A 12523-nucleotide genomic window follows, 5' to 3' on the forward strand; every position below is an offset into this window, starting at 1 on the left:
AGTTCTTCAAGTAGAGATTTTTTTTTACCCCTAACTATACAGATTAAGCATGTATACTGAGAAGTGTTGGTCTATCAATATTTCAGATCTAACAGAAAACAGTTAAAATCACAAACAAACTGCATTTTAAATGCTTATTCATAAAAAGCTATGTTAATGAGCTTTAAATAATCAAAAATGTTTTAAAAATTTATCTCAAAGAGTAAAGACTGTGACGTGGGAGAGGCAAAGAAGACAAAAAAGATGGTGCCAAATACTCTGTCATTTTCCTTAGAATTATAACTCAAATAACCACAAGATTTAACTGTGAAATATGAATTCAGCAAAAAAGCAAGATGTGGCAGATTACTAGCAGGGGCTCATTATAACCCAAATCAGCCCGAACCAAACTGGGCACCATGATGAATTATTTCTTGCCAGGCCTGGAACTGAAATTGTGTTGTTGTTGGAAATTTTGGTTTAGGATTACTCATGCAGCTGTTGTCGGTGTTCCCCAAAACCTGCAGAATCATTTTATAATACAAAAGGCACCACTACAGGGGAGCACCAACACAATGAAAAATGGAAGTAATCATTACAGAGGAAACTGGTTCTTATTTACAGAATAACCATTACAAACAGATGATGTTCCTGAAGGGCAAACTGAGGCCAGACCCAAGCACAATTTGGCATCTCAGGAACAGAAGTTTCTCAGACTAATACAAGTAATGTATCTCATGTATTTTAAATGAATGAGAAATAAAAAGTTTTAGAAGTGTAATAAGAATAGGAAAAATTGCAGCATAACACAGGATACCTGATATAGAACACCCAGAAAATGAAACAAATATTTTTTGTTGTATTTAAATAGGAACAGGATTTCCATTTTTATTTTTTCTTCTAAATCACAGAACTTTCCATTATATTATTAACAGAAGAGAATATTAAACCACATATATCTGCAAGAAATATTTCAAGGTGAGCAGGCTTCATTACCCTGCCCAAATATACTAAATGAGATGCTAAAAATGTTCTTTGAACACTGATTTTTATTTTTTGTTTTCTATTGAATACCAGAAGGCCAGAACAGTTGTAACAACTGCAGCTGGAGAAACCTAATATAGATGTGAATTAAAATACTGACTGTCTACTACATTTTCAAAGTAGGTCAGTTAGTCTTGTCTAAGTCTAATGAAGGTGGACTATGGCTCCAGTTTGAGTAACACAACAGTCAGGCAGTCCAGTAGCACCTTCAAGTGAAACACTGCAGCAAAAAGGGCCAATGTCATTCTCACATCTACCTACATGGAGAAAAGTGAGGAGGAGCAAAATTATAGCACTGATGAGATGGTGTTAAAGTCCTGCAACTCTGTGATATCCATGTTTGAAGAGATTTTGGCAAAACTTGGAAGGGTACTAAAAAGTTCTGAGGAATTCAGAGGGTATCAGAAAAGGTATTCTCAAAGTTCCAGAAAAAGACAAAGCGAGAGAAAACCTGACACAGACAAAATCATGTAAGAAATGAACCAGCATTTCAAACAAGGGTGATGACTATTGGAACAAACTTTCAAGTGATGTTGGCATGGGCTTAATGTCTTAAGAGTTCTGAGAGCATGGCCTGCTCAGAGACAGGCTCTTGCTGCACAAAATGCACAGAATTCAATGTGGGGGAAGCATGGGAATAGTGTAATGGCTATTTAAAGCCTAATAAAAGAGCTCAACAGAAAAGCACCTTTTGGATTCACAAAATTAATATCTATTAATCAACTTGAATGTTAATGTACTAGCAATTTCTTTATTGCCCATTTGAGCAGAAAAATTAAATTTAAATGTCTGAATCATATTTTATGCTATCTGAAAAGCTAAACAAACTTAGTTCTCTGTGCATCTATGTAGTGTTGACTTTTCATACACCCACACAAATATCTGGGTAACCAGGACATAAATCTGTAGTCCATTTTAAAAAAAATTAGAAAAAATTAAAATTAACTTAATTTAATACAGACTATGCAATGCCATTAATACCTGTACTAGCTGTAATCATCACTCTTGAATCTAATACCTACTGGTTGTTCCAAATTTATTTGTTTCTGCCCCTGGATGTGCCTCAGAGCTAGGATGAAGCAGTTAAACACAAGGACAGAGGCACTGAATCATTAACTGTCCTCTTAGAATTGTCAGGATAAAACCCTGATTCACATTAGTTTTACTCCAGTTAAACTATGAATTCTCCACTATTTAATACCATCATTTTCACCTTTGTTTGCACCAGTTTTGCTCAGTAAACGTGTATGAACTGTTGGTTGGGTTTTCTGTATTTTTTGGGTTTTGGGTTTTTTTGCACCAGGAAAATAAATTTCATTTTTCAATAACACATACCATAATAAAAATTCTCTATTCATACAGATATATAGAGTATATCTATCTAGTATATTCAATATCCATATATAGTACTGAATTCTGCAACAATTTTATGTTCTTCAGTTTCCTCTATCAAAAGAATATGATCCCTGCTCTAAAGACTCTTTGATAGAACAGATGAAAGAGCTGTGGGACAGGATATAAACTTTTATTTTAACATGGTAAGAACCTCAGAGAAATCAGAGGTTTAATTCAGATGCCCTGTGGCATTGGACATGCCCTAAGGCATCAAGGACATCCTCATGATGGCAGCAGCCAGACAGGCACTGCTGTGTCCTTGTGGAGCCAACCTGGGGTCAGGCAAGGGTTGCCTTTGGAATCACAGGTGATAAAAATTGCTTTAATTTAGGTGGCTGAAGACTTTGAAATTATGTGTTGTATAGTCAGAGAAGCCATGGTAGATCAGGAGTCATATTTCTGAATTCTCAGACCAGTCAGTGCCAAAACCTGTCTTTGTTTGGGAGAGTGACAGGTATTATTTTTCTTTCCTAATTTGTTTTTTACATATATTAGAGATTTCTACAAACATCTTATATACTTCTGTTTCTGTGGATCAACATTAGTGCAAGAAATGAGGAAATTGTCTGACAGCAACTGTTCCATACTTAGCTTTGCTTAATGAAGCATATAATTAATCATAGCTCTCTCATTTCTATGGTTATGGTCTTACTGGTCCTCATAAGAACATGATCTCTGAAAATATCATGCTTCTGCTCCACTGAACAGATCACAAAAATAAATGTCATTCATGATTTCTGCAGCATGGACCTAGAATTTCCATAAAAAAGAAAGATTTTACATTTCCTGTTGTATATCTTGTATTCAAAAAAAAAAAAAAAAAGGCAGACCTTCCTCTGAATCCAGTTATTTAGCCTGGCTGGATAGTAATGAAAATTTTATATCCAAAGGAACATGGCAATTAGGGGCAACTTATACCAGACTTTGAGAGGGAGCTTTAGCATTGTACATCCTGGTGATGACTGCAATCCAGGAATCCATCACTATAAGAATGTGATATGGAAGTTTCTGTCTCAGATTTAAAAGTTTAAATCATTGGAAAGCTGGGAACTGTGGCTTAAAGTAGATGTATGTCTTATAAACTCCTGGTGCAAATGATGCATGGATGAAAATGTCTAAGTGGGTGTCAGAAGAAACCCCAGAATGAGATCAAATGAACTGCATTGATAACCAACAACACAGTCACAGGAGTAAACTAAGGAATGTATTATTTTGTCAAAATCAGAAGGGCTGCACTCTCACAGAACAACAATATGTCATGATGACTTGGCAGAAGTGTGTGTGCTCAACAACAAGAGATGTCGTTGCAGACACAGAAAAAATCTTGTGTCATTCTTTTCCTCATAACCTCAACATGAACAGCATGTCACAAACTAAGAATGTCAAAAATCAGGAAGCACAGACAAGAGGTACCTGACTTGCCTCAAGTTTACAGAGATAAAAGTAAGAAAAATTGTGAGTCAAAAGGATCACCCTAACTTTTGGGTCCTGAATATATAATAGATTTATTTAAAGACCAGTTTTTTATTGTCGGTTGAGAAGAAATAAAAAGTCCTACAGAAAACTTGATGGGTGGCATCTCTTATCCATGTTCTGTGTCGCACACAAGGAATCCTGACCAAAACTATTATATGCAGACCCTTTGATGCTTGTATTTGGGCATGAGAATGCAAGAGGATGAAATCAACAAAAGATGCATCTGAGTGGAGAAAATTAATTTACTAGTGGATTTCCTAAAAAAAAAAAAAAAACCAACAAAAACACCACTAAATTCTCCTCCAGTAAAATCTCAACCATGGTGTTTTTGCAGAGCTGTTTTCTGACACTTCAAGAAGAGAGAGGTGTGAAGGCAAATCTGTGTAAGGAGTGAAATAAAAATTACCTCAGCATTTGCTCCAAGAATAAGTCAACTCCTCCAGCTTCTGGAAGCCTTTTTAGTACTACAAGAATGTCAAACTAATGATAACTAAAGACATTGGAATTAACAAAAAAAAGATAATCTGCATTTACTCTTTGATGTGGCATGACACAACTAGATTCCCTACAGTGTTAGGATCGCATTTTGGTGATGATTGTATTTTCATGTGCTCTGGCCAAAACAATTACTAAAAAGTTATCAAAATGGAATTGCTCACTTGAAAATAAAGAGATCAGACTTAAAGTATTCCACTGTCATGAGTGACAAAGAACAGGTTTACTGGAATGACCAGTCTTAGTTGTTTCTTACTCTTAAAGACAGTGGAAACATTTATGACTAAACATTAAAAGGCCTTATCAAAGCAATGTTCTAACATTCTTATTGGTGGCCCACTATTTGAAGCACAGAATGATACACTGATATAATACAAAATGGATACATCCATAGGTAAGAGTCTTGTTACCTATAGGTATCTTGGTACACGAGTTACCTGTTACAAGTTTAAGCCTTTGCTAGTGATCCTAGTTTCAACCAACTTTTTACTGTTTTTGTTTGGTTTAGTTTCATTGCAGAGTTTTTGATCAGCACAATTCTACAGGAACTTGTGCTACGCAGAGGACCCCAAATGTTTTGTTTTATTCCTTTAATGGCTGCTACTTGGCTGTGACAAGAATTCATAGCTAGGCCAATAATCATCCAGAGAACAAATTGAAGTGAATGGAATTAAGGGCATTATCAAATCCATTTCAAATTGATCTTTACTGTTCTGAGTTCCTGTCTGCCTGCCCTCAATCCTGAAAGAGAAAAAAGTCGTAACGGACAATAGCTGGCCCAGAGAGGTGGAGCATCCAGTGCTGAAATCACTGGAAAACATGACTGGACACATAAAGGAAATAAATACCACTTGAAACCCTAGGATGCATCTGCAGCAAGCAGCTCAGCCATAACCTCAGAGGGCAGAGAGAAGTATGTCTCACCAGGTTACAGGATGAGTAAATATCAAGCCTGGTGTAAAAAAGCAACACAGAGTTGCCAAAGACTTGTGCTGGCAAACATGTGATTGTTTGGCCACATGTGCACACTAAAACCACTTAACTTGCACATGAAGGACTCAAAGAACCAAGTGAAGCCAAAGGAAATGTGATGTTAAATACTTTTGTGGATCAACACTGAAGTAAACCTGGGAAAATCTTACATAATCAAAAAACCTGGACAATAGGGCAAGGGCCATTAGGTAGAACATATCTATCCCAAAAAGGCTGCATGAGATACCTTCTCCTGTCTTAGCACATTAAGTCTATGTACAGAGGCACAGAAAAAGAAGCATGAAGAAAAGACCTGGAAAGCAGGTCAAGGAAGGTGAGTCTCCCCCTCCATTCCACTCTGGTGAGACCCCACCTGGAGCTCTGTGGTCTCTAGTACAAGGAAGACATGAATCTGTTGGAGCAGGTCCAGAGACTATCTCTAAAAATGATCAGAGGGTGGAGCACCCCTCTTATGGCTGACAGCTTTGAGACTGTTTAGCCTGGAGAAGAGAAGGCCCTGGGGAGACCTTACTGTGACCTCTCAATATTATAAAGGAGGAGTATAAGACCAAGAGAGATTTTTTTTACCACGGTCTGTAGTGACAGGACAAGGGGTAATGGTTTTAAACTGAAAGGAAATGGGTTTAGCTGACGCATAAGGAAGAGACTTTTTTATTATTAGAGTGTGGAGACTTGCAACAGGTTGCCAAGAGCTGTGGATTCCCTACCCCTGAAAAAGGCTAGGTTGGATGGAGCTCTGAGCAGCCTGGTCTTAGTGAAAAGGTTCCCCGCCCATGTCAAGAGTGGTTGGACTAGCTGATCTTTAAAGGTCCCCTTCAACCCAAACTGTTCTGTGATTCCATAATTATATGAATCAATTTCTAATAGCAGAGTGCTGTGAAATCTATGCTGTGTCCTCCTGCAACCTCTGTCTTTGTGGAGGCATTAAGTCTCTATTCTTGGTACTGCATTGATGGACAGCTGAATTTTTAAGCGAATGACTCACTACCATCATGCAGAAACATGGCCATGGGATCTCATTCAGTTGTACCCTAATTTATCATAGCTTTCACCTCATGTCTTTCTATCGTTGCATGGACAGCTGGTCTGGAAAGCAAGCTATTAATCAGTCTCTGCTGGCTGGAGAAGGCCAGTAACAATTCTTATTCAAATAATTTTGGTTGTCACTCACATTTCTCAGTTCAGTATGCATTTAACCTGAAAACACTGCTCTTCCTTCTTTGTGCTTACAGGCACTCAGTGCTCACTGTCAGACCCCACACAGTCCAGCTTATAATGCTCTGAAGACAGATTTACTAGCAAGGGCTTATGTCCTTACTGTGATTGCCTAGGCAGCAACAGTGGTAGAAAAATAGCAATGAAAAGAGGACAAGGAAACATAAAAGAATAAACAGTTCAGCAAGATATTTCAGGAAGTTCAGCCTGAGACAGAAGCATTAAAATGACATAGAGTCATTTTAGAAGAAAGAGATGGAGAAGTAATAATGTAAAATATGAGTGATATAAACAAATGAGATATTTTTAGCATGGATAATGATGAATTTTATGTCCCAACTATTTAACATCTAACAAATATGAAACTGATTTTCAGTGGGGTATTTTTTACACAAAATTAAATTTTTTTCCTATACACTGATATTATTGAATTACTCTGAATGCTGTAAACTGTTTTTTTGGCTAGTTAGATATTCAAAACAAAATTTCCTACATATGTCTATATTCTGCATGGCAGACACCTTGAAGGAATATTCCCTGTAGTCAGAATTTTTTATGTACATGAGGAACATGAAGCAATAAATTCTTTTTTCTGCATAGAAATAAGGAATACAATTCAATGTGCCATTGTTCATACAAACAACTTTGTTAACATTTAGAATCAAAGAGTCATTTTAAAAACAAAGCACATAAAAACTAGAAAGAGAGCGTTAATGATAAATATTATTTGGCTGCTTATAAAATACCATGTGGTATGCATGCACTTACACATCCAAAACTACCTTGAAATACTGCTAAACACCAACATACTTTACTGAAATATCACAATGTAAGGCTTTCACTGCCAATACTTAAATAAACCATCTGCATCTACAATTACTATGACACTGTCTCTCAAGCATTTTACATTCTTTCATAACATATTTTGCTACTTTTTTAGAAAACAGTCATATCACTGTTAGTGAATACAAAATATTTAAAAGTTTTTCTGGTCATCAGTACTTTTAGATTTATTACAACACCCTCAATAAAGCATCACAACTAAATACAACGTAAGGTTACCTAATGTTCTAGGTTTTTGTTTAAGTGTCTGATGGAACTGATGGAATACAGCACTTCCATTTATGTATTAGCACACATAAAGTCTTAAAATAAGTATTTTCTAACATGTTCAATACTTCTAGTGCTTGTTTTTAACAAAATTCTGCCATCTTATTATCAATGAATGATGTAAATAGTCTATAGTGACATTATTCTATAAAATCAAGGGGAACTGAAAGCTATATACAGTCAAGTTCTGTTGTGCTGTTAAATTCTGCTATGTTATGTGATATTAAGTGAACACATACCCCCACAGACATCGCCATCTGCATTTTCACACTGTCGATCATCACATTCACAGTTTTTGCCATGAACTCTGTTGTCTCCTGGAGGGAAACAAGTGCATTGGCCACATTCACATCTCCCTGCAAGAATAAATAATTGTTAGAGTCATGATTTCAGTAAAGTAAAATAGATTGAATAAACCCCAAGTTTATGCTGCATGCTGACCCCAAAGACAAACTACGAGTCACACTGCATTGATTAAAGTATAACTCATAAACACAATTTAAAACAAACAAACAAATAAAATCATAGCAAAACAAAACTATTCCTCCTCCATGGCAACCAGATGGAAAGTATATCACTGTTATAATCTTAGTGGAAATGGCAACAATAAGCAATCACTAGCACTGCATGTTTTTCATATCTGAACTTAGCATAACTGAGCTGGTCCATGCTTATCTGCATAATTAACCTCTATAGTTGATCTAAAATATTTAGCACATATCTCAGAAACACCAGCATAAATGTGGTCAGAATTAAATAGTCTATGCACAGAGCTATCTAAGATACTCTCTATTCATGTAGCAAAATAATTCTTCAAATACCCTGTCAACTTTTTGAAAGCAAAATCCCTGTAATTTTTCTTGTCTAGATCTGGGGAAATGAGCACAACTTCTGTCACAGTCTCCCCTTCCATCAATCTATTTACAGGAGAGCTCCTCTGGACTTAAAGGGACAACATATTTATCCAAGTTCCCATGGAGTTCACTCCAAAACCCTAAGAGCATCGAGTACTAAATGGTCAGATGTGAAAAAAATTAAACTCCAGGACAGTCCTATACTGCACATATCTGAGACAAACTCAGTTCAAATAACAGGCCCTAACTTCTAAAAATTTGCCTCTGTATGTTTTTAAATTATTTTATGCAATTCTGGGAAAGAACGTTCTAAAAATGGCACAAATCATGGACCGAACTCATACATTTGATGGGCTTGGGAAAGGATATTTTGTGTAAAAAATGGCCACCATGGATATGGACTAGGATGCAGAAAACCTGCCCTTATTTATTTAATTTAGTCACAGCATCAATGAAACTCAACTTGGGCCTGGTCACTGCTCTACTGAATGCAACCCTCAAATTTATGGTATTGCGGGAAAGTAAAAAAATATCCTCCAAGTGCAGCCTTTCATTATGCAACCAGAGAGTTCACAACACACTGTACTAATTTTTTCCAGCATTTGCTGAAATATTTTATTGAACGGGAAAGGACTGTTAATGAAAACCTCAGTAGAGGTTTTCTAACTGTAGGTGTCATGACAGTAAAACATTTTAGGGTAAGGTACTGACAAATGATTACCTCCTTTCTCAACTTCTAACCTTAATTTGTTATATTTGTTTGTGGGGTTTTTTTTGGTTTTTTTTTGTTTGGCTTTTTTTTTTTTCTTATTTAAAGAAAACAGTCAGCCTAAGTTGGAATAGGGAGAAATCTTTTTACTTATGGAAAAAAAATTCTAAGCTCATTTTACAACTTCTGTACTCTTCATCTTCCCAAGCTTCAACATACATTGCACTTCTGAGCTGACATTTTATGCACCAGGATTCAATCTAGAAGGACATAAAGGGCAAGAATTTTAGCAAAGACATACAAAAGAGAATTAGAGTAAATACTTAATACTTTTATTATATGCATAGTTTAAAAACTATGTTTCATTGTCAATTATATGAGGATACTTGTTTCAGAAAGAAACTTTTTATTGGAAGTGCATCTACTGCATCATGAAATAGAGTTGTGCTTAGTAATCATGTCAAAATTTAAGATATGATTGCCTACAGAAAAAATGATGCTATTGGCCTGCATTCTCTAGGCTATAATTATTTGTCAAGGACAGCCACATTAGAAGTTGGAAAAAAAATCCTTGGTGCTTAAATATACTGAGAATTTTATTGAGTCTAATTTGTGGCTTTTTATGCTTTTACCTTAGGCAACCTGATCACTTTTGCAAAAGTGCCACATCAGCCTGTCCCAAGGAACAGTCAGGAACCTGCAGGCTGAGAGGCTCCTGATGAACAGGACCCATCTGTTGTGGAGACTGGGACACAAACAAAAGGAGAATCTTCAGCAGTGGTCTCCAGGCCAGACATTGCTATAATAAGGATGCCTGAAGATGGTAAAATCATTTTAAGCAAACTGGAGGAGTCTTTAGAGATGGAAAATCCTCAAGAGGAATGAACAAAGGAAGGTCCTGTAATGAGGATCCTGCATGTTCTGTAACTAAGCATTATCTTCTGTAATGCTTAATTTAATAAGTCAGAGTCCAGTGGCTGGTCCCTTGTGCTGCAGTGGGAACAGGCTCCTCTCAGTCCCTGCTGCAAGAAATATTTATTCATTTTAGCTAATGTGCAACAGTTCCACCAGCAGAAAAATGGAGGGAAGCCCATCCCTAGACAGATTGAACACATTTTTTCATGCAAGAAATACATGATCAAAGAGAATTTAGGCACTACTTGCTCAATCTGTGCCTTTTTTTTTTTTTTTTTTTTTGCCTGGCTCTCACCTAAATTACGCCTAAATATGGTTTAGATCATCTGACTGCAGACTCAGCAGAATTGAAAGTGTCTTGAAAATAGACAGAAACTTCAAGCAGCAAGTGCTCTGGAAAAGGATTTTTTTTGAGCTATTTCTTTATATTTAAATATTCAAAAATACAATTGTAGTAGTTTATTACACTGCTGCTGAAATTGATAGTCAAATTATTAGTTCCTTTATTTTTACAAACATTACAAATTCAGCACGAGAAATTATTTAACGGTGTCACTAAATAAATGCCACTTTGTACTGGCTACAAAAATATTCTGTCTCCAAAAGTAGTGAGATTTTGGTTAGATTATGTAAGTTGGGCTTACTCTAAGGAGATAATTTAACAAAGAACTAAAGTCCTATTGCTTCTGAACAGCTAACTATATAGTATGCATCTGCTGCTGAAATATCAGAAGCCACACCTTATTCTGTGATCTTCTTCTCTTAGCTACTGTGATAAAATACTTACCAAACAAATTCAATCATGCAAAAGTAATTTGAAGCTCACATTATACTGAAAAGGGATTAGCACTTTACTAAACATACTCCTTCTTTGTATAGAATATTAGGTTTACCATAGCAACCTACAAGGAAAGCTACTGCCATACAACCTAAATTTTCTTTAAATTCCAAGGCATACAGAAACAATTAAACATGGGATGAATACAACATTCTGCACCTTCTCAACCATCTGTGCAAGAGCTACACTTTTTGTGTAAAAAGAAACCAGTTGACCTCAGACATCTTACAGCAAGTGGCTTCTACTTTTCCTCGCTAAACAGGGAGGGTAAATGTCATTATCAGATGGCTTCAGATGAAGGCAGCTTTATCATGGAAGTTATATGAGCCATTAGCATTGAAAGGCTTAAGCTACTTACTGCAATGCAAGATGCTAAGAATAGAATAATTATACAAGACATTTATTTGCCTACAGTCTTAATATTTCCTCACACTTCTTCCTCCCATTGATGTCAATAGGAGTATTAAGTTATCACTAATAATTGTTAGTGCTTGAAGAGTGACAAAAGATCAGCTTAGGTTGGGGTTTTTTGTTTTTAAAGGGAATTAAAGTGCCACATCTCATCAAAACACCAGTTCATTAGATAATTGACTCTTGAATTTTAAAGAAAAATGCGGTAAGCTTTTAGCTTTTGATTTTATTCCCCATTTACTATAGAGTTTTTTCATTCCTCATGTCCAACATTTATAAAATATAACTAAACAGTTTCTAGATTTACATTAAACCTGTCCCCATGCAAATTGCTGTGACGATTAGCTGCTTGCATTCAAACAAATTTCCAGTTGCCTATATGGATTGACTGAAAGTCTCCTTTGTACAGGTAATTTTAAAACTCTATGCTAGAAGTATATAATTTTTTAATAAAGCATTTTTACCCTGTTTTGGCCAGCAAAGGAAGAGATAGTAACAGCTTTCAATGTAAAAATAAACACTGAATATAATAAGATATACTTCATTGTCTTTCCCTGCCTGTAACTCTATAGCATAAAGGATTTTTCTGTGCAGGATGATGAATTTTTATCTTCTAAATGAAAACAAATAAACAAAGCCTCTCTTCTGTTTATGTTTTTGGTTTTTTGTGAAAGGAAGACAGTGCCAAATTGCACTGAGAGTGTGGTAAAAGCAAGTCAGGTTCATCTGGTATATCAAAAAAATGGTGTTTCAGGCTACTGATAAATAGGAGGGAATCTGCCTTTAGTAAGGACTTTTCTGCCCCATGGCTGTCCCAGGCTTAACATCTGAAAGCATTACCTATCAGAAATTGCAATTTCTTTTTTATCACATAATCTCAGGCAACTTGAGCACATTCAGTAAAGCTGCTGTGTCCTTCTGCCAACAGAACTCATTTCATGCTGGATGTGAGCAAGATGATCTAAAACAATGTTCGGGTTCAGAAATGGCAAATCAGAGAGGAGGGATGGGAAGATTTGTACAGAAGATCACAAAGTTTCAGTGCACATAAAGGGTGAGGGGAAGCAGATGTGGCTGAAAGGAAGTAAC

At 36.1% G+C, this 12523-nt stretch overlaps 1 protein-coding gene across 1 annotated transcript in view; it reads right to left on the reverse strand.

Annotated features, from left to right (window-relative positions):
- Window positions 1-12523, reverse strand: part of ITGBL1 (integrin subunit beta like 1) — a 126202-nt gene that overhangs the window by 9923 nt on the left and 103756 nt on the right. The window contains exon 8 of the mRNA XM_071430887.1: window positions 7947-8063. Coding sequence (XP_071286988.1) covers window positions 7947-8063 — 117 coding nt within the window. The remainder of the gene's footprint in view (window positions 1-7946; window positions 8064-12523) is intronic.

The sequence above is a fragment of the Agelaius tricolor genome, unplaced genomic scaffold (genome assembly GCF_023055355.1).
Source record: "Agelaius tricolor isolate 1412-34295 unplaced genomic scaffold, bAgeTri1.0.p SCAF_7, whole genome shotgun sequence".
Classification (NCBI taxonomy): domain Eukaryota; kingdom Metazoa; phylum Chordata; class Aves; order Passeriformes; family Icteridae; genus Agelaius; species Agelaius tricolor.